The 23,016-nt window shown below is 41.7% G+C and overlaps 2 protein-coding genes across 3 annotated transcripts; both read left to right on the top strand.

The window, feature by feature from the left end:
• Nucleotides 1-1,440: 1,440 nt before the first annotated feature.
• On the top strand, nt 1,441-8,413 carry LOC308109218 (cytochrome P450 3A40-like). Of its 2 annotated transcripts, XM_080462653.1 has the most exons (14): nt 1,441-1,538; nt 1,773-2,068; nt 2,144-2,237; nt 3,850-3,902; nt 4,001-4,100; nt 4,181-4,294; nt 4,899-4,987; nt 5,086-5,234; nt 5,339-5,466; nt 6,426-6,495; nt 6,578-6,738; nt 7,425-7,651; nt 7,749-7,911; nt 8,154-8,413. In XM_080462653.1, the coding sequence occupies exons 2-14, from the start codon at nt 1,998-2,000 to the stop codon at nt 8,229-8,231; spliced, it is 1,497 nt and encodes a 498-aa protein (XP_080318779.1). In that variant the 5' UTR covers nt 1,441-1,538; nt 1,773-1,997; the 3' UTR covers nt 8,232-8,413. The 2 variants fall into 2 exon arrangements, with proteins under 2 accessions (XP_080318779.1, XP_080318780.1); XM_080462654.1 differs by lacking the exon at nt 2,144-2,237 and having other exon boundaries at nt 1,452-1,538.
• A 1,890-nt stretch (nt 8,414-10,303) lies between these two features.
• foxk1 (forkhead box K1) lies at nt 10,304-21,715 on the top strand. Its single transcript, XM_080464507.1, has 9 exons — nt 10,304-10,883; nt 14,069-14,284; nt 17,681-17,879; nt 17,966-18,112; nt 18,255-18,448; nt 18,678-18,850; nt 18,942-19,190; nt 19,637-19,810; nt 20,566-21,715. The coding sequence occupies exons 1-9, from the start codon at nt 10,438-10,440 to the stop codon at nt 20,796-20,798; spliced, it is 2,031 nt and encodes a 676-aa protein (XP_080320633.1). The 5' UTR covers nt 10,304-10,437; the 3' UTR covers nt 20,799-21,715.
• Nucleotides 21,716-23,016: the final 1,301 nt, after the last annotated feature.

Here is a 23,016-nt window from a genome sequence, read left to right as displayed (position 1 = left end):
ATTTCCCTGTTATCATTGAACCAATCCAACTCAGACTGATAGTTGGGCACCCCAGGATGTGACTCAACAAGTATCAGCTCAATCTGATGTGGAATTCCAAAATAAGAGCACTTTGAAATAGCAAATCTGAGCTCCATCCATGCTAACTTTGAACTGAGATTAAAAAGAAATTCCCTGTTATCATTCTGAGTTGGAATGGTTCAATGATAACAGGGAATTTCTTTTTAATATCATTTCAAAGTTAGCGTGGATGGAGCTCAGATTTGCGCTTTCAAAGTGCTCTTATTTTGAAATTCCACATCAGATTGAGCTGATACTTGGTGAGTGACCTCCTGGGGTGGCCTACTATCTGTCTGAGTAGGAATGGTTCAATGATAACAGGGAATTTCCTTTTAATCTCAGTACTAATTTATTGTGACTGGACCTCAGAAGTGCAATTTCTAAGTGCTCTTATTTTGAAATGCCACATCAGATTGAGCTGATACTTGGTGAGTGACCTCCTGGGGTGGCCTACTATCAGTCTGAGGTGGAATGGTTCAATGATAACAGGGAATTTCCTTTTAATATCATTTCAAAGTTAGCATGGATGGAGCTCAGATATGCTATTTCAAAGTGCTCTTATTTTGGAAATCCACATCAGATTGAGCTGATACTTGGTGAGTGACATCTACAGGTTGCCTACTATGAGTCTGAGTTGTAATGGTTCAATGATAACAGGGAAATTCTTTTTAATATCATTTCAAAGTTAGCATGGATGGAGATCAGAAGTGCTATTTCAAAGTGCTCTTATTTTGCTATGCTACATCAGATTGAGCCTATACGTAGTGAGTGACCTCCTGGGGTGGCCTACTATCAGTCTGAGTTGGAATGGTTCAATGGTAACATGGACATTTATTTTAATATCAGTCTGAAATCAGAGTCATTCAAGCCCAGATATGCTTTCAAAGGGCTCTAATTTTCATATACCATATCCAGATCTTGCCTGTTATCAGACTGAAGTTAAATGATTTTTTTGTTTATAACTAATCAAATCTAATCTAATGTAATGTAATTTAATGTAATGTAATGTAATGTAATGTAATCTAATCTAAATCTGAATTTTGTCTAGATCTGCTTTTCTGATGGGCCTTTAATTTGAATAAAGATATTAGAGTGGGCTGCTGTCTATAGGATTATAATAACATTAACACATCACTGACTGACTGACAATGTGTTTTGTTTTGTTTTTTTCTGCAGCAATTCATTTTATTAATATTAAATGTTTAATAGTTTGAATCAATGATACATTCATTTATTTTCTTTGTTTTTATGTGTTATTATTAGCCATAGTATTCATTTGTGTTGTATTAACTGTCTGAATGAAGGCGAGATCTCATTTATTGAAACATCACTTTTATTTTGAAATCCATTTGAGTTCGCCCTTACAGTAAAGCATAGTGTATAGGCGCACCGCTAAACACAGTGGCGGCTGGCTTGACGTCGATCTCCGAAGTGAGGGCTGGCTTGACACCAGTCTGGCGGGTCCTTTTCCTTGTTACGTAAGATCCTTTGCACTTTTGTTTATCTGCAAAAACAAATCGTGCTCGCAGACACGTAACAGGACAGCGTGGGAAAGTTTTAAATAACTTGGTTACATTTCTGTTTTGTCTACGGAGAATCTGAATATTTGACTTGTCGTTGGAAAAATGTCTTTTAAAATCCCAGAGCCACCCAACTGAAGATAAATAACAAGACTTTGCATGTTGTTAATTATTTTTTTCTTAACATTGCAGAGTTGTACAAGGGACACAAGTCAACAACAAGCTCCTAATGAATTCTGCTGAGCAAAACCCTGTCAATCATTTATGGAAGTAAATGTGTCTGCCCCTCCTTCAACTCTCACACACTTCCCGTTCTCACGCAACTGGACTGCCCAGCAGTGAATAAAAGCCTGTGGCAGTGATTTGGAGTTTCACAGAGGTTTCTGCTCTGCTGCTGAGAGAAGGACACCTGCAGAAATGGGATACTTTCTCTATTTGTCTGCAGAGACATGGACTCTGCTGGTGGCCCTCATCACACTGCTATATGTGTAAGTGTATTCAGCCACTTCTGATCTTTGTGGTGCTTTAACATCTGTTTTCTTACAGTTTCATGTCTCTGTCAGGTATTCCACCTGGAACTTTGGCATCTTTAAGAAATTGGGCATCGCTGGTCCCAAACCTATCCCGTTCTTTGGCACAATGCTGGCATATAGAAAGGTTGGCCACGCTGCTACTCACATCACCATAGACTACGCGAGCGTCACAATGTCATTTTAAAAGTGTGTTGGTTTATCGGTGTGTCTGATTTGCACAGAGTATTATGTTGTTTCATTGGACTGATTCTTGTAAATATTGTCCTTGAACATTTAAACATTGAAAACTAAAAAAAACCAGACCTGTCTTGGGTTAGTCAGAAGCTCACTAACGTCCATCATTACTGCTGGTCTCGGTTTCGCCCATTGTCCTGAAAGTACCCTTTGTTATATGACTTGGAAAATTAAGACTTTAAACAAACACTGAAGAAGTCTCACGCAATATATGGAGGTTGCAGACGTCAGAATGAAGTAGAAAACAGTTAAAAATAGTATCTTGGTAGAAACAACACCATCCTTCAAATTCCTGTATTATTTTGTACTGATTTTCTTATATAATGGTGTATATAAGAAGTCAAGACAAGCCTTTTCCCTGCTTTACTGGATGATAAATTCCACTTGATCATAAATTGGGGGTGTGTGACCAATTAATTGATGCTGGTAGTGATCCAAGTTGATAAAACATGATATGAGGACAAGTGTGCCTTGTGAAATTTTACAATAAAGGGGAATGGACTGTATGGAACTTGTAGGATTCAAAGCCCCAGCATTTGTAATGTTGGTGATGTCTGCAGAGAACTGGAAAACTAAACAAAAAAACTGGATCTCAAAAATCTGTTCTATTCATGTCATGGTTCGGTGAACTATTTTAACATCCAAGCTGAACGGGGGGAAAAGAAGTATAAGAAAAGGACTAGCACATCACCCTACAGGACTATTTATTGTTCTCTTTAAGCTCGAACAGATCAATCAAAATAATCAATTGTATTGACTTTGAAATTCTCAATTATTTGGTTTGAAGTAAAGTAAATGTAATATCAGCAAATGTAAAGTCCGTTATGTTTACTGACAGTTTGTGAACTGTAAAAATGTTAAAAAATACAAAACAACACCTGTAAAATGATTTAGAGAAAAGCAAAACTTGAGCGTTGCCAAGGTGATGCCGGAAGCTGAATGGCTGCTCAATTCCACCCAACCACACCAAAGTAGTTTGAACTGAATAAAAAAAAATAGAACTATGTATTTATGTTATGTGCAACATAATATTAATGCTGAAGCTGTAGAAGTCATACGCAGGTTTTCCTACTGACTAACGGAAGATTAAACTTGGAGTATATAAACAATTCAACAATACTTTTCCACTTTGTAGCCTGAATATTAAAGAGAGCAGCCCTGGCCCAATCTTACTATCTTTAATATGAAAACCTTTGTGCACTTATTCTTGCATTAGGGCCTTTGGTTATTCTGTTAGTTATTCAGACACAGAAATAATTGGTATTGGACAACTATTTGCACAGAGGGAATAAATGAACTTTTTAAATGTATAGAAGTTCATTGCAGATATTGCATTTATACTTTATTCTATGTATTTATACTATTCTATATATCTCGAATAAAATGAGAGATATCTGCAAGATAGTATCTCATTTCAAATGAAATGACGTACGGCTCAATTTCTAATTTAGTCTGTATTGTTCACAAGTGTGTGTCATAAATCTCCTTTTTCTGTCTCTCAGGGATTCTTCAATTTTGATGAGAAATGCTTCAAGAAGTATGGGAAAACATGGGGGTGAGTTTGCATGTTGTTTTTGCATGTTTTTCTGTATGTATAGAAGATGTTTCTGATGAGTTTACGTGATTTAAATTGTCCTTCCTTGTCATATTCAGCATTTTTGATGGCCGTCAGCCCGTCCTGTGTATCACAGACCCTGTCATGGTAAAAGCTGTTCTGGTCAAGGAGTGCTACTCTTTATTCACCAATCGAAGGGTACGTGAGATCAATTTTTACTTTCTGACCACGATGGTGTGCGTTTCCAGTTATAAATGTTGCATTCAACGTCATTTCAGAACTTCCGCCTGAACGGGCCGCTGTACGATGCTGTGTCCATCACTGAGGATGAGAACTGGAAGAGGATCCGCAGCGTCCTGTCTCCTTCCTTCACATCAGGGAGGCTGAAAGAGGTGTGACCCTTTTAGTCTGAGCGTTTTATATCCTGCAGCCCTCGTGCAGCCTTTTGACTTGAAAGATAGAAATATTAATCATGGTGATCAGAGAACATGCTCAAAGAGCCTGATTGATGCAGAAACATAAGCTTATCAACACCATGTAAAAAAACAACCCTGCTTTTTAATGAGAATTTATTCATATTGAGCAGACTTGAGGAGGACATACGACATATGGCTCTGCCCTACACATACGTCCTACTTTTTCATTTGACCCGTCTGAAAAAATGAATCGGCCAAACCTCGTTTGGCTTGTAAACCCTCAACATGATTAGTTGACAAGGATAACAGGCTCATCATTGGCTCCATGCAGTGTATGCATTTTTCCGTTTCTAGGCGAAAATTAATCAATTTGTTTTGTCAAAGAAAATTGAAATGAAATGTCCACTTTAACCGTATCATCAACGAGGGGACTTCTTTGTTTATCCTTTTACCTTGAGCTTTTCAGATTTTCTCCTTCAGAGGCTGCTGGAGACCTTGAGTACAAACAGAAGCAGCAGGACTTTGATGCCACATCCAACATTGTAATTTCAGTGAATCGGTGTCTGTCTCTGTCTGTCAGATGTTTAGCATCATGCAGCATCACTCGACTATCCTGGTCAACAGCATGAAAAAGAAGGCAGACAAGGATGAACCACTGGAGCTGAAGGAGTAAGAGCCCGTCCAACCGATTGCATTTAAATGATTCCAGACAAGGAATGAGCCTTTAACTATGACAGTATTGCTATAATGTCCGTGTGCTCGTTCAGGTTCTTTGGACCCTACAGTATGGACGTCGTAACAAGCTCCGCCTTCAGCGTAGAAATTGACTCACTCAACAACCCCTCGGATCCCTTCGTCACCAACATCAAGAAGATGCTCAAGTTTGATTTATTACACCCTCTCTTCCTCGCTATTGGTAAACTATTTCGATTGAATATTAATTGCAGTTCTGAGAAAGGTCTGTCCTGTTAATATTTGTTCAATGAAGGATTCTCATTAAATGTGCCTTTGTAATTTCAGCCTTCTTCCCCTTCCTTGGTCCCATATTTGAGAAAATGGAGTTTTCCTTTTTCCCCAAATCGGTGACGGACTTCTTTTATGCTGCGCTGCAGAAGATCAAGACCAACCGACAGACCAGCAAAGAAAAGGTATGGCGATAAGGAATACTTTGTGACCTCGTTCATCACATTTTTGTTGTACTCAAATATTTTGTGGTAGTTAATTGCAGGGCTCACCACCTGCAGGAAGGTTCTTAAATGGTGCATTGTGATCTGGGTGACAGACTGTGCTCAGACTGTCACCCCCGCGACCCAGAAATGGATAAGCGGAAGAAAATGAATGAAGGATGAATGAATAATTGTTTTTATTTAACAAATTTTATCATTTCTTTATTTTTATTATTGAAAGCCGCTCTGAAACGTCTCCTTCATCATTGTTGGCTGGTTTGCTTTTGGCTTTGTCAGTACTAGCCTACTTTTTTTACATTTATTTTTTACTAAGCACCTATTTGTTGGGGTAAAGAAAAATAAATTAATAATAATAAAATTCTAATCATAATAAACTATTATTATTGTTATTATTACTACTATTATAATTAATAATAATATAGATTTTCTAATCTTAATATAATAAAATCAAACACTTTCTTCTCCACAAATGGATGAACTGCTACAGTTTTTCTTGACCATCAACCTACATAATGTGATCCTAATGATGCCATGTCATTGCTTATGTAAATGTTAAAAGGTTGGTTTATTATTAAGTTATGGTATAAATATTAATTGTCATGTAGATGCACCAATGCATCATTTTGAAATATGCCGGTTTTGTTCCTCTCTGAATTTTCTCACTTTCCCAGCAGGATTTTTTTGAGTTTGATGGCTTTAGGATATCATCAACTTTCTCACTTCCCGGTTGTTCACAAACTGCGACACAGGAGCATTTCCATCCACAAGTTTAACTTCTAGGGACATAAAACTCTCTGGACAACACAGAAAACCTGTACTCTTTATACTGCTGTATTATTTTTTATCGCTTGTACCATTAAAGAAACACAAACAAAATAATATAATCAGAGCACCTTTTTTCTAACGTGTCTGCCCCTCAGAATCGAGTGGATTTCCTCCAGCTGATGATTGACTCTCAGAAAAACTTCAATGGGGGGGATCTGGACAAAGGTGATTCATACATCCACATGTACAATGAAACTTTACTTGAAGCTGTTCTAAATCCTGCTGTACATCCTCATTATTTCCCCAGCTTTGTCTGATCATGAGATCCTCTCCCAAGCCATGATTTTCCTGTTTGCTGGCTATGAAACAAGCAGCAGCTCTCTCACATTCCTGGCTTACAATTTGGCCCAAAACCCAGAAGTGATGAAAAAGCTGCAGCAGGAGGTCGACGCCACCTTCCCCAACAAGGTATCTGATAGGTGTGAAGATTATACGGCTATACTTTATCTACTTAAAGAGGTGTCCATTAGCTAAGAGCCGTTGGCTCTTTATAGATAAATAAAGAAATCTCAAAGATTCACATATCAGACATGTCTTAACTTTGTTGTGCCATTTTAAACGTCATGAGCTGAAATATCTTCCAACGTGAGGAAAAGAAAAGAAAAAACGAAACAAAATGCTCATTATTGAGGCTCAGAAGACAATCTAATTGTTGTTAAATTATGGGATTAAAATGAAGGGATTTCCTTACCATGATACATTTTATTTGGTAAATAAGCTTTAGTTATATTTTAGATGTATGGGGATTTCACTGTTTCAGCAATCTCAGAGTCTTTCACTCACACATCCACACACACACACCACTAGAGACAGCTGCCATGCAATGTGCACACACACACACATACACACACTCACATCGATGTGAACTTTAGTGCCTTGTCCAAGGAAACATGGATACGAAGCGATTATGTGATTGAACCTTACAACTGGAAGATGAATGACTGAGCCACAGCCCTTCCATTTACTATGATATGTTGCGGTAAAAAAACAAAAAAAATGTGTCAGGCTTCAGATTGTGTATGTCACAAAATAGTTTTGAGTCTTTCCGTGACACACCAGTGTACCTTCTGTGGTTAATGCTTCTGTGTATGCAGGCTCCCATTGAATACCAGCGCCTCATGGAGATGGATTATCTAGAAGCTACCATCAACGAGTCTCTTCGACTATACCCCATCGCTTCACGTCTGGAGCGAGTGGCCAAGGCGTCTGTGGAAATAAATGGCCTTATGATTCCTAAAGATATGGTAGTCATGGTCCCCACCTGGCCCATGCACCGAGACCCGGAAATATGGCCCGAACCGGAGGAGTTTAAGCCTGAGAGGTATAGAAAGGAATTTCCAGGTTTTTTTAGAAGAGCGTGGGAACACAGACCGGAGGCAGTGACTTAATTTCTGCTATGTGCACGTGTGTACGTTCAGGTTCAGCAAGGAAAACAAAGACAAAATCGATCCGTACACGTACATGCCCTTTGGAATGGGACCAAGGAACTGCATTGGCATGCGATTCGCTCTGGTGTCCATGAAACTTGCCATCGTGGAGATCCTCCAAAGGTTCAGCTTTGCTGTGTGCAAAGAGACTGAGGTGAGACCACATGTGTTCACTTTTCAGGCGTCCGCTACTGTGCAAACACGATTCATCGCTTGTTTATATTATCAGCTGTTAGGTCATGCTGTGAGATTCATCTGCTCGTTCCAAGATCAGAAATCACAACCTGATTTTATCCGGTCATCATGTCTGGATTTCTTTTGGTATTTTCTTGGAGATTCATAATGAAGCAGTGCATTTGTGCATCATTAACAATTTCTCTGCACATTTCCCACCAGATCCCCCTTGAGTTGGACATCCAGGGTCTGCTGGCTCCAAAACGACCCATCAAACTGAAGCTGGTGCCACGCTCTTAAATTTTTGTTTTAAAAAGAGAGAAATGAATAAATGAAAATTTATTGTTAAAACCTGTCTGTAAAAAGACAGACCCCCCCAAAAAAGTATAACAGTAAAGTTTTGAAGACCTCTGTATCACTTCTTCTTACCAAAGTGAGAAATTGAACTTCACTTGAAACTCTACAATAAACAATGCATATATATCCCGTGTGCTGTCTTTAATACATAAATATAATTCCTATGTGAACAATAACAAAAAGAATTTTAAGAAAATGACAAGAATTTGAGTAATTGGGTGACCTATTCCACTTCTGTCAAAACTAAGCTTCATTGCTTTCATGCATTTAAGTGACGGTGGGTGTGGGTGAATCTGTACTATTTTGAAAAATTTGAGATTGGAAGGGATCCGCAGTCATTCTTGTGGGCTGCCTTGGAGGGCGCCAGGGGTACATGTTTTATGTTTTATATATCAACAGCGAACTCTCGTGGAGGGCCTGTTTCTCTTCTTTTTTTAGTTTAACTCTCCGATGTGCTCCGGTTCCTATATAGATCCAGTATCCTGAGCTTCCAACCATCTTGTTCTTTCTATGTTTATAAACAGAGGGTAGAGATAAAAAAGAAAAATGTGAGGTGGGTAAACCAGCTCCACTGCAGACAGCACGTGCTCTTAAGGTTAGGATTCTAGGAAGAAATACCTTTATTTACATGTTTCTGATCATAGCAGAAAGCTGTGATAGTGCACCAAATGTGTCAAGACCAACGGCACCACATGCATTAATTAAGTGTTGAACATTATATGACTGAAATCCATACCAATGTGTTTTTAGAAGCTCTAATCTGATTATTGCATTAATGCATTTTGAGATTAGGCTGCACATGTTTCTTCTGTTTATTTGTTATCTATTTTTAGAAGAGGGATTGGGAGCTGATTTAGAGGTGGTCAAACTGATTCAGGAAAGACACAAGAGGAAAAAAATTAAAGATGAATGCTGAACAGAGAGACTCGACGGATTCCAAATCGCAACACACTTCTTCAACTCAGTCTGCAGTTTCCTGACGTGACGTCATGACGCAAAGCCAATAAGCTACGGCCAATAGTGTTGCGTTCAGGGAACCAAAACGTGCAGCGGAGAAATGAGGGCTGATGGCAATATGGTGAAGCAAATAACTTAAATCTTAAAACCTAATCTGAGATTTAGGGTAGATTATAGTTTTAAATGACAGGAGCTGTATCAATTAAATTGAATACGCCCATGTTATAGAATAGAATAGAATAGAATTACATTTTAATCCCAGAGAGACCTTCTTTTACAGCATTGCTTCACACAGAATAGAACACCCAGACTATTTAGAAAATAAATGTAAATATCAAATAAGACAGGGTAACAATTCAATTAAATACTATACTAATATAAGCATATGGATAGATTTACAGAAAACACTGCAAGCACTATTTACAGATAGGTGTTATATAGTCTGATGGCCACAGCGATGAAGGATCCCTTGTGGCGCTCTATAGAACAATTTGGTGTTTCAGTCTGTTGCTGAAGGTGCTTCTGCTGGTGACCAGGACATTATGGAGGGGGTGAGAGACATTGTTCAGGATGGTTCTTAGTATGGCTGGAATCCTCCAAAGGGTGTCTGAGACCACCTATACAGAGTCCACCTCCACTCGCACCACGTCACTGGACTTTTCCGGTTTTAGGTTATTGAACCTGTTGGTGTAGCACTACAAGTTTGATTTGAAATACATGCCTGCAGCACTATGTTACTAGACTTTTTTTTTAACTCGATGGTCATATACCTTCATCTCCATACATATTGCTTTAAAATATTTTTCCAAATTATATTTATTGTTATATTGTTAAGATGTTTCATAGTAGAGTGTTTCTCTTTGCCGTCAATGTATATTGTGTATTTTGTTTCTTTTTCTGGTTAGAGATTATTAGAGATACAGCAAAATGACAAGAAAATGTTAACATTCTAAATGCTATCGCTTTAATGTAAAATGCTTGTCTGAGAGTGCTGTGTGTAACGGGATGACCCTGAACGCAGCAGCAGTCCGGTTCCAGCGTGATCCGGTCCTGTCCTTCCAGCAGACCGGATCTCCATGTTGTTCCGTCAGCCACTGAGTGAACAAGTGCCCCGGTCGAAAACTCTCACGTTGAAACTCTGTGTGTTTGAGAAGTGCGTGCGTGCGTGAGTGTGTTGACCCTCCGAGAAAAGATGGCAGACTACCGGGACGACACCGGGGCCCGAGCCCTGCTCGCCCTCCAGTCCGCGCCGTGCAGCCCGGTGCGCGTCGCCGTGACCTCGCACCCCTTCCACCAGCCCTCGCTCGCCCTCCTGGGTCCTCCGGTAATGGAAGCCCGTGGCGACGCCGGGATTCTCCCCGTGCGGCTCTCCGCCCCACGCTCCCAGGCCCTGGCCAGGCTCGAGGGCCGGGACTTTGAGTTTGTCATGCGCCAGAGGACAGTCACCATAGGCCGGAACTCGTCCCACGGCTCCGTGGACATCAACATGGGTCACTCGAGCTTCATTTCACGGCGACACCTGCAGGTCAGCTACGACGAGGCGGGCGGCTTCTCTCTCCGGTGCCTGGGCAAGAACGGCGTGTTCGTGGATGGGGTGTTCCAGCGGAGGGGGGCGCCGCCGCTGCCGCTCCCCAGAGAGTGAGTGCAGTCAGCTAAGCTTAGCCGCCTCCGGCGACCGGGGGCTGGGTGTCCGTTAACGGGGCACTTTGTTACACGTTGACCCTTCAGATTGACCACGCTCTGGAGCCGTGCTACATTTAGGACGTTCCCCCCCTCCTTATAGGACACATAGCGGCTCAGAGTATTAGGACATGTACTCGTATTTTGTAAACTATGTCAAATAGTTTATCAGTCTGGATGAATGTGATTCGTGTTTTAGGCAATTTTGTCAACGAGGGTTCACACTTTGACAGGGATACAAAGTTTGTCACAACACCCTGTCCGAGCGGCTCAGCGTGATTTGGATAAAAAAAAAAAACTGACAGTTTTTAATACATTTTTTTGTTTGCGAGTTTATAACATGGTAAATAATAATGTCCCCACTTTAACCCATAGAAACATCAAATGGTGTGTGAGATTAGGTCATTGTGACGCCCTCCGGGTCAACTCATTGAATCTCCTCAAGCTGGTTTTATTCGTTAGCAGACTTAGCTTCGTTGTCATCCGGCCTAGCTGAAGTCGGCTAGCGAGTCGCTCTAAAAGTGGAGTTTTCTTAAACTTCGGTATAGATGTGGGCCCATTTCATTACTCCTTTCAAAGCACCCCCCCAACACTCGTACGTTGTAGCTGCCGCTAACTGTGCTATTCCACAGTTTTCGTGTGTTTTTAGCTGCAGCGTTAGCCGCCCGCGAGCCTGTCACAACGTGTCAGCGGCACGTAAACATCAATGTAAACAAACGCACCCAGACGGCTCGTCTTACGAGTCCTGTGGGGAAGAGGTGTGTTTGTTTTCTATCGTGAAACCTGAATCATGTTTTGGTCAACCACGGAACTGTTTAGTGTTTTTTTTTTGTTGTTTTTTTTCCACTTCTTTTCTTTCTTCGTTTTTAAACTTTGCTCTGTTGTTGCGTCATTGTCGAAGTGTGTGTGTGTGTGTGTGTGTGTGTGCGCGCGCGCGCGCAGGAAGTGCAAACATGAATGACATCCTCCTTGCAGCAGCACATGGAGTAAACACCAGCTTCTATCCGGGGCTGTGTTTGCATGTGCTGCTTTGCCCTTGGAGATTTTCACTGCATTACAAAGTTAGCTGAGAAACTGTGTGAAAAGTTCAATCCGTAAGAGAGTAATTAATAAGTCGGCTCAGCTAAAATTATTGTCATTCTGTAGTTTATTTGACACTACTTACTGGGAAAAAAAAAACAAGATTGGGTTAAGCACGGACCTAAAGTGCATCAGCTTGTGTTGCTTCTAACCTCAGGATTAACCTTACTTGAACATGATTCCATTTTTATAATATAATCTCCAGTTTCTATCCAGTGTTTCCTCTTTTTATCATACAGATTCAACATGAAACAGCACTATTGAATAAGACCACATCATGCTCGCTAAACATTCACCATGTCATCACATTGTTTGGCAGATCTACTTTCTTTCAGTCCCACTAATCAATCATGTAAAACATTGCAGTTTCAGTTAAATCTGTATCATGTTCAAGAAGTGGCTCTTTTTTCTTTCTTTCTCTTTAACTTACCAAATTGCAGTGTTTGCTTCTGGGACTGTATAAGTCCTTCTTTTTTTTTGGCTGGTGCCCAACACTTGACTGATTCTGAATTTTCTGTGAAGATCTTCAGCAATAACTTGGATCTTTTTCTCTTCTTTTATTTCCATGGGGCTTCGTTTATTCTTCGGGGCTTAAATGGACGCATCTACGCAACATGACACTATCACATGATGTTTGACATGAAAATCGGTTCTTTTAACAGAGACTTTCTCTTTCTGTTGTTTATCTGGAGCAGTCCAGCTGAAGCCAGGCTCTTCACTGTAAGCAGTGGAGCCTTTCAGCTCCCACCGAGTTGCTGTAGGCCTTTTTTCTTTCCTCCCTCAGCGGTGCTCTTCTTGTGGGACACTTGGTTGTTGAGGATGGCCTGCGACAGCTGTGAACAGCGCGTTAATAGAGCCAGTGTTGGTCTGACAGCTGCAGTTCTTCAAGATGTAAAGAAAATAGATGGAACATTCATTTTCTATATTTTCACTACAGATTGCCATTTGTAGCGTTGATATTTTCTTTTCATTAGCTGCTCTCTGTGGGGGGGCCCGGAGGCTGTTGTTTGATATAGCACAGTAACCCTAGAATTAGCAGGGCTTATTTTTGTTGCTCAGAAACACAATCATTACAGTTGGGAAGAGCGGAAGGCTCCCGTCACAAAGACTAGAAGAGTTGCGGAGAATAATCAACACGTCACTGCTGGGAAAAATTAAATTTATTTACATGAGCCTTGTAGCGTTTCTGAAATCTATCACACATATAATTATGCTTCATGGGTTTGTTTAGGTTTGAAATAACTCAGACCTTCGACTGATCCCCACTTATTTTGAGGTGGTAAGCTGTAAGGAGTAAGTAGTTGTAAGCTGCTGTATGCATAAGAGAAAAGGAAACGTAGGGTTGGAGGTTTTCTTTTAGATCTACACCCGTAAGCTTTTTTAAATTTTTGTTTTATTTCTTTTTTTTATCCAGACTGGTTGGTTAGATTGTGTTTAGAGTACAAACAAATTTTGAAGACGGGAGAAGAGACACGTCTCTCGATATTTTTAAATCAAAGTTGGTCGTTAAACAAATGTGTTGACTGCCACAGATTTTTCACTTGTATGTGATGCAGGAAACAAACACACCAAGTTTAAACATGTAATCATTCTGTTGTCCAGACAACAGACAAATTGCTGTGGAAAATCAAATGTAATAATGCAAATTAGCGAATCACACTCTTCCGTTCATCTCCTGTACAAATTTATTCTTCTTATCCACAGAGAGAGGCATTCACGGTCATGGACAGCTGAAAGGGGCTTATTACTCTCAAACACATGTTTTTGGACTGGAGTAGGTAATCGAAGAACCTGGATTAAACCCACACATACACAGAGAAAACATGCAAACTCCCCACAGAATTCGAACCAGGAGCTTTCTCGCTGTGATGTAAAAGTCTAACCACAGCCTCGCCGTTTTTCTCTGTGAATTCAGTTTGTGCCATACTCTCAGGTACATTACTAATCTGAAAAACTGTCTGGAGTCCATAATGTGTTCACTCCTGTTGTAGAAAAGAATACAATCTAACCCCCCCCCCCCCCCCCCCCCCTCTTCTCTTTCTCCCTGTGGCGCTGCTCTCCAGGTGTGTGTTTCGCTTTCCCAGTACGGTGATCAAGATCCAGTTCTCGTCACTCCTGGAGATCGAGGAGCACAGAGAGAAAGAGCAGCCCTCCCCTCCCCCCCGTCAACTTCTGCCCCACATTTCACCCCTCAAAATCAGCATTCCCACTCTGCAGCAGCACGAGGAGCACATCAGGGCCTTTGGCTCTCCGCTGCCGTCTCCTACTGGCACCATCAGGTAACAACCACATGATTTGCACTACAATGAATGAACGCCAACTACATTTGTCTGATGTTGTCGTAGGCGTTGTGGCTTCATGACTTTGAGTAACATTTCTTGCAAACGAACCTTCCAGTCGTGGTTTAAGGGCTTTGCAAGGCTTCCCACACGATAATTCATTTTCTCATAAACAATATATTATTACTAAATTAAGAAAACTCTTTCAAACTAATTACATTTTGTTTCTGCATGTTCAGTTTGAATATTTACAGATTTCATGTATGCATTTGTTTGTTCTGAGATAAAAAATATTTTTCTTGTTTGCTTATCTGACTTATTAGAGGAAATTGGACAACACGGCATTTAGAAAATCTAAATGAGTATTCTGTTTTAAGATTCTTTTACATTTTTGTATTAAATACAACAAAAGTTGGGAATTACAAATTGTATTCTCTGCAATCCTCCTGAAAACACTGATCAAGTCATAAAACTGCAGAAATAGATTCCTTTCAACTCCAAAGAACAAATCACAATATTAACATATAGAGTTTACAGATTGTAAATGAGAAAATGAAACTGAATAAATGAGTCCTCACGGAAGCGGTAGGTGTTAATCAAGTAAAGAGAAACATTTGCAGGTAAGCAAAGGTCTCGTAAAGTTTTATGTTGGTGTCTTTTATTTAAGTGAGGGATGTCAAAGCAGAAAAACAGTATCAAAGGACAATTAAAGTAAATCATTCATCTCAATAGATATAGATCACAGTAACAAAACATTGCCGTGTCCCTCTGTAACTGTGTAGTTTGAGATGCTCAGTTACCTTTGTATTCATTGTGACATAAGTCTGCGTATAGATCCGTTCATTGGTCAGAGTGACCCTCACTTTGTGGGTCAGGATCTGCAGGATTTTCTTTTGAGGTGCACTGTAGTGATCACAGTGGTAGAACATGATCACGAATCTCTTCTCCTTAAACGTATTCGGCATGTGCCACTGTTTGGTGTTGCTGTGTGCGCCCTCTGCTGGTCCTTGCCTCCCCTTACACCACGCTTCCCCACCAATGTCAGCCAGTGTGTGTGCATGCCTTATATGGGATGGCTGCCGCTTCAAGGCGTGTGATTGGCTGCCGGGCAGATTGTTTGGCCTGTAGGCCGTTTTTCCGTCCATTCGTGGTTTCCTTTTCAGAGCCCCCCCATTTCTCACCCCCTCAGCCCTCCTGGGCTCCATTCTCCTGCACGTGGACACACGGAGCGAAGACGCTCGCTCATACATCCCTGTGCTGCTTTCGCTGTGGCCTTTTTCGGGCAGATTGTTGTACCACCTTCCTCACCAGTACCCACATACAACAGAGGAGTATTGTGCAAAAGCACGTACTCCCACTTAAAACACTAACAATGTCTCCTCACACTGTGGAGAGTCACTTTTCCTGTTTGGCAACTGAAGCCAACTGTATGGGCTAACATTCTAATTCTGCCAGCAGGCACTCGTGTAGTGCAGGTCCATGTGCGCATGCAGGGGCGGTGTTGTTGTGATAAGTGTGTCGGGTGGGGGGTGGCGGGGGGGGGGGGGGGGGGGTGACCCATGATCCCTCACAAAGGCACACAAAACTTTTGATGAAGTTTTAGTCTGAGCTTTTAGTTTGACACAATTCTTTGTCCTTACGTTGTTGTTGAGTTTCTGTTGGTCTTCGTTATTCTCTCTGAGCCCTTATCAAAACAAAACCCACAGCCCCGTTTCCTTCGCCAAACACTACAAACACACTCTCTGTGTGTTACTCTCCATGTATCCGCCTCTCTGTGTTGCCAGAGGCAAATCAAAGCTCACAGACTCTCCCAGAAACCATTGTTTACTTTACTAACAGAAGCAGGTGTGTGTTGTGTAATAAGTTACTTGGTTTTCCTTGTATTCTGTCTCCTGACGACACCAGATGAGGGCAAGTTAATCATTAACATTTCACTGGTTTTGCTAATTTCAACACTATAAAAGCATCACAGAGGTGTCTTTTAGTTATTTAACTGGTGAAAGAAATATTAAAAAAATTATATTTTACAGTATGTTGCTTTACTACAAAAAATTAGTTTAATTAGTTAAAATCTTTGTTGTTTTTATGGTTTATGCCATTTCTTTGTATATAGTTTTGGAGGTCACCATATGCTTTGTAGGTGGCGTACCACTTGTGTATACTCAGACAGGCATGGCTGGTCTTTGTGACCAGCATTTGCTCCTGTTATTAGAATATTAAATTGAATCTGTTTTTGTAACACTTACGATTATTGTCAATTCACACACTACAACTTGGTGAACCTGAAGGGGAAAATTACACACGTTGTCAAAAAAACCAAACAAAAAATGCAAGACACCATTTGATAAAAAGCTGAGGCACACAGACAATAATCTAGAAAAGTTAGTTTTGCACTGCGTACTCCTAACAGACGGACGTCCTTCATGGTCCAAATAACTCTTTTTTATGAAGCTGTTTCTATGGAAGTTATGAAATTAAAAGCATTATTTTCTTTGGGTTTGGACAGGCCTTCATCTGGCATATGATTTGACATTCTAGATTATATTCCATGTATTATAGCCATTATACACATCTTTTACATTCCTCCTTAAACAGGAGCACAGACACATGTGTTATAAACCTTTACTGACGGATGCTTATTGAAGAAATAGAAATGTAAAAGTGAAAAGTTGTTTTGTGAAGAACATTTTGGTGTTTGATTCTTCTGTGCACTAACAGCTTCCCTCATGTCTCCTCCAACAAACTGTGGATGAACAATGTTTTACTTCACTGTTAATGTGCTTTACTCATGTTTTGATGTTGTTCGGAAGGCATTCAGGGTTTTCAGTTGTCTTTGTTTTGATAGATTTCGGAGTCAGTCATTGGCTGGTTGTTACACTTGTGCTGCTCATTGGGAGTTGTCTGGAGGAGATGTTACAGCGCTGCCATCTAATGGTCAAAGTTAGAACCACCTTCTAGAGAAAACGTTAAATATTCTTCGTGGTACTGTTTGAGATTTGTAAAAGTATATGTTTTAAAGAAAGGAAATGCAATATATCACCTTTCTCACAGCCTCACAATAAGTCATGATGGAATGAACTGGTTCTCCTTTTATGTATGTTGTTGTTAATGAACTGCCAGGCTGATTAGGATCATATTTGTTGTGATGTGTCGGGTTTTACACATGTAGAGGCTGAATAGATGACGCACACCCGCTACAGTCCAACACCGTGTGACTTTGATTCATTATTGCCTTCAGTGTTGGAGTTAATTCTCCTGGTACATGTCGGTGGAGACAAAATGCAGCTCAGCACATTCGTCACTGTTCATCTCTGCAGCAACACTGTAACCAGTATTACCAATGTGTGAGTATGAATGACACGGGCAGCCTTTAACGCCCTCTCCTCTCTCCGCCAGTGTTCCTAACTCGTGTCCAGCCAGTCCCCGAGGGGCAGGATCATCAGGGTATCGCTATGGACGCAACGTGACCCCTGACCTCCAGTTAGCAGCTGAATATGCTGCCAAGGCCGTTTCTGAGCAGAGACGGAGTATTGCTGAGCCGAGAGGTGGAGGGAGTGAACAGCGAGGGGAGTCAGCAGGAGGAGACAGCCCCAAGGTGAGCACCAGGAGCACACGCAAACATCTGCTTACGTTCTAGTTTAGAAATGTGTGTTTATGGTTCGTCCTTGTTTTTTTGTCTAGGATGAGTCGAAACCTCCTTACTCATATGCACAGCTGATCGTCCAGGCCATCTCCTCGGCCACAGACAAGCAGCTGACTCTGAGCGGCATCTATGCCCACATCACCAAACACTACCCGTACTATCGCACTGCAGACAAGGGCTGGCAGGTACGACCTGCCTTTTCTTCTGTTTCTTCATCTGCTAGAAGATTTGATTGTAATGATCCGTTCTGAGCTTTGGGTTTCCTTCACAGCCCGTCACACTAAGAAGAGATAAAATGCTCTGTGCTTTGTGTTCTACTTTCCTCAGAACTCGATCAGACACAATCTGTCTCTGAACCGCTACTTTGTGAAAGTGGCCCGCTCTCAGGACGAGCCGGGGAAAGGAAGCTTTTGGCGTGTGGATTCGGCCTCAGAGACCAAGTTGGTAGAGCAAGCCTTCAGGAAAAGACGGCAAAGAGGGGTGGCTTGCTTTAGGACTCCATTTGGACCACTATCCTCAAGGTAGGACCGTCAGCTGGTCATCTCGCACGCACGCACGCACACACACACACACACACTCTCGTTTAACCCTCACTCCTTCTGTCTGCTTCTACTCCTGCTCTCATTTGATTGGACAGAACAAAGTAAGTCTGACTTTGAGCCAGCACCGAGGACCTCTGAGTGCTGAGTGTTTTTCACTTCTGTTTTTCTCTTTCTTTTCCATTTATTCTGTCGTTTCTTTGTCATCCAGGAGCGCCCCTGCCTCCCCGACCCACCAAGGACTTCTCTCTCCTCCATCCAGCGGGCTGCAGACTCCTGAATGTCTGAGCAGAGAGGGCTCCCCGATCCCGCACGACCACCACGAGCAGCTGGCGCACAAACTGGCATCGGTACCTGAGTACAGGTATTCTCAGAGCGCCCCAGGTGAGCGCCAGGCGTCACTTGCAAACACGTTTAAACAGCCGAGGGTGAAAATTGTGTGAAATGTTTGGTTCGGCTTCCTCTCCCTGCGCAGGATCTCCGGTCAGCGCTCAGCCCGTCATCATGGCCGCCCCCCCTCACCCCACAGTAATGCCCTCGGGCCCCGGGAAAGCCTTCGCTTTGGTTCCCGGCGGCGGCCAAGTCCAGCCCATCCATATTCTCCAACAGGCCCCTCAGTCCTCGGTCACCATGGTGCGGGTGGTGACCAGCGTACCATCCAACCCTGCCAACGGGTACAGCTCCCCCGCTGTCGGAGGACTGGAGGGCAGCAGTGAAATCAGAGGTACAGCCAAGGGAATCTATTTTAGCAGAGCTGTTGCTGTGAGACGGAGAGAAGTTTCTGTGCTCCTTTACAGGCTTGAACTCTTCACGCCGCTGCAGATTTCTCTGGTCTCTGTATCAGAGCTGTGAGGCGTTTACTGCTGCGTTGTAGAGATTTCTCAAACCTTGTTGCACATTTTGTCTTGTGTCATTAAAAGTTGCGTCACGCACTTAATGCTCATGGTGTGAAGTGTGTGTTTGTATGTGCTGAGAGTAAGTTTTGAGGAGTAACTTTTCTGTGGACTGTTATGCTTGTAAAGGTGGCAGATAACTGCATGTAAAGCTTTCTGTGTGGAACAATTGATATCAAAATGTCAAACGTGAGAGTTTAGCTATTCTCGTCAGCGAGTGAAGCAGGTTATTGTGACAAATGTCTTATTTTCCTCCTGTGCCTGTGTCTCCTCACAGAAGCTCAGCTGAACAGAGAGCGAGTCATCCAGACGGTGGACAGTGCGGTGCAGGGCGTCGACGGACGTAACCTGACCCCAGGTTTACATCAACTTCCCGTTCGTGCCGTTACCCAAAATGGCAAGCACACCGTTGCTGCTGTTGCCACGGCAGCCAGCTTTGCTAATGCATCTGGTAAGATGTTTTGTCGCAGGGACACGTCATTCAGTCCTGATGAGGAACATAACAGGTCATATATATAGATATAGATATAGATATATATAGAGAGAGCTGCTCACACACTGATGGGGAACATGAGCTGAGTGCAGACCATCATGACAGTTGGACATTTGGACACTTGTTATTGCATCTATTCATCAATTTTATTTGAATGAAAAGCTGTTTCATTGCTGATGCTTGAACTGTTTCCTTCTCAAACGTGACATTGCTATATAACTCACTAAACTATAAACACATTTTCAAATATGACAAGAGTTATGACTGATATTCTAAATGTTTGTTTTACCACTTTGCAATATGCATTTTAGTTAATTCAAAATACGACATTGTTGTGAACATTATATTGCAATATTTCGTCACAACTTTTGATAGCATCGCCAGAATAAAAAAAAGTAACTCAGTTCAACCCTTTAATGGCCATTCACTACAAACTTGAGACATATTTTGCAGTCAGCTTCGCTTTTATCGCTGTTTATCCTCCAAAAAACCTCCTTACATGATGACATTGCTTGTCCGTCACTGATTGCCTGTTTTGCCACGAAGTTGATGTCATTCTATCACTGTTTTAACTCCAAGTACCTGCAGACATCAGAGCATCTCCTGATGAGAGGATCTCACTTAGTTTCTGACAAACTGTCTTTTAAGGTGATAACCCTGCGCCAGCACACACTAAGAAGTGCTTCTCTGTCCTGTTCTCCTCTCCTGTGCAGGTCTGAGTAGCCCCCTGCAGATCCTGGCTGCTCAGGCCTCCAGCTCCCCGCCAGTGCTGGTCAGTAGGCAGCCCAGCGCAGAAGCTTCAGCCGGGCAGGCGGGGGAGCCTCAGGCCAAGCGGCCAAAGATGGAGGAGGCAGGGGTGACTGAACCAGCTCAGCATCAAGTCCTGCCCACGCAGCAGCCCGTCATTGTTGCCATGACAACACAAAGCTATGACCCCAGACAGTAAAACCCAGGGCTTCCTGGCAGGTACCCGATGGACAGCCTCTGTATCGTCCCCACAACGCTTCACCTTCTATACTCATTTGAAATGACTAACTGAGTGCAGGCAGCCTCTCAGAAGGGAATTCAGCTGTAAAGAACACACACGTTTTGGTCCAGATTAGATAAAAACAAATTATGGTTTGAGAAAAGGTAAATAAACATCAAGGAGTCTTTTTTTTTTTTTTTCCCCTGATTTAAATTTACAGACCGGCAAGGATCTCCTTCTTATTATGCACATTAATATGATTTCAGCACGACCTGTGCTGCGTGGATGTTTGGTAAAAGCACCGATCAGACCTTCCGTACGTCAATATTTATCAATCTCAGGCCAAAGAACTTTCCTCCACCACACCTCTGATCCCAGTCACTGCCTGATTCATCAACCCCACAACGTGCGTTCAGAGATGTGAAGCTGTAGATAATGTGGTGCAGCATCAGAGAGGATACTGTGGCTGGAGCTGCTTTCCCTCGGACCGGGTGTAACGTGACCTGGGAGACTGTTAACAATATGATTGTACTCGCCATTAAGCTGTCAGGTGGGACAGAAGACGCTAAAGAGAAAGTCTCGGAGAAGAAAAGACAGACGTCAAACACTGAGGCTGAATGCGGGACGTCTCTTCTCCTCGGTAAAGCACAAAAAGAGAGGTTTTTTTCTTTTTCTGTGAGGAAATCCAGGGACGACAAACCAGCACTTTGGGCTTCACGTCAGCTCAGTGTGGTTTCTCAAGAGATGTGGCTGATTGGAGGGCAAAAAAAAAGAGGCAACTATTTGGACTTGATTGAAATGGAGCTAACCTAACGTAGACAAACTGATTGTTTTAATTTTGTCTTCTTGTTTCAGTAGTGGTAAACGGACAAATGAAACAAGCGTGTGCGTGCAGATTTGTTTGTATTCGCACAGGAAGAAAGAAAAAAAGCATTATTGTAATAATCCTAAAAGCCTTAAATATTTCTGCGGTATTTTCTGTTTGTCGTTTTATTTTAACCTTTAGACAGCTTCACCATTTTAGATTAAAATAGCGCTTTAACAGCATGTGATAGGCAACACTACAACGGTAGACCTGTATCAGTTTTACTATTCAGGGTAAGGGGCGGGACCAACAAACGACCACACATCTCTCCTGCTCTCTTCATTTCTTTTCACTCTATGGTACCTTCAACATCCTCTCTCTCTCCTCGGCTCGCCACTGTTTCGCTTCCACGTTTCCATTGAATTCCTTTAGCTCTTTTTCTTTTTTTTCTTCCTTTCCTCGTCCTAACCGAGTTGTCCTTGCCGTCTCCACAGAGGCACGGAGCTGTTGGCACTTCCTGTCACAGACGCCGCCTTAATTAGATATCCTTTAGCACTTTTCTCCCCTGCTCTGCCTTTAGCTTTTCCTCCCATGTTTTTTTTTTTTTTTTTAATTTCTTTTTTTAAAGCTGGCATTCAGGCACACAGATTCAGTGATTGTTGTTGCACATTATTAAAAAAAAGAAAGAAAACAAGTTAAAAAAATATGCGTAATGATTGTATGCTGCTCTTTCTGCTAAATGACAAAGCTATTTAGAAGGTATTTTTTCCTATTTTGGCAAAAAAAAAAAAGAAAAAATATTTTGCTATATGTACAAACAGCTGTCGTCAATACATAAAACATTCTGGAAATAGAGAAGTATATGTATTTTTAAATGTTTTTGTGATTTGTTAAAATGTGTAGCACAAATTAAAATTCCTCATTGACTTAAGTTTTCTTCTCTTGTGCTAATTTAGTAAAAGTCTTATTTCAGTGGTTTTTAAAAAGTGGGACAAGCCCCTGGGGGGCGCCAGAGAGCGGCACTCTTCCTCTGAACAATGAAAAATCTGGGAATCGTGTAGAAATAAGTACAGGAGTAAAACTATTAATGTATGGAAAAACCTTTATTGCTGGATTTGTTAGTGAGGAATTGAAATGGTAAAATCGGGTTTAGTTTAAAATCAGTGTAACAATGTCATGTTTGTAAAAAAAAAAAAAAAAAAAAAGACCAATGAAATTTCAGATTTGAAGTTTCTAACGAGCACAAGGAGAGTGGATCTCGAGAGATATTGATAAACTGCAGTGAGAGAGACATGCATGAGAGCTGTTTGGAGGGTGGTTCTCTGTGTGAAGGTGACCCATCCCAGTCAAACACTACGGCCACTTTAGAATCACCAATTCATCAAACACATG

The sequence above is a fragment of the Lipophrys pholis genome (genome assembly GCF_963383615.2).
Source record: "Lipophrys pholis genome assembly, chromosome: 5".
In the NCBI taxonomy this organism is placed as follows: domain Eukaryota; kingdom Metazoa; phylum Chordata; class Actinopteri; order Blenniiformes; family Blenniidae; genus Lipophrys; species Lipophrys pholis.
Note: the sequence above shows the minus strand (reverse complement) of the source record. Positions and strands in the feature narration are given on the sequence as shown.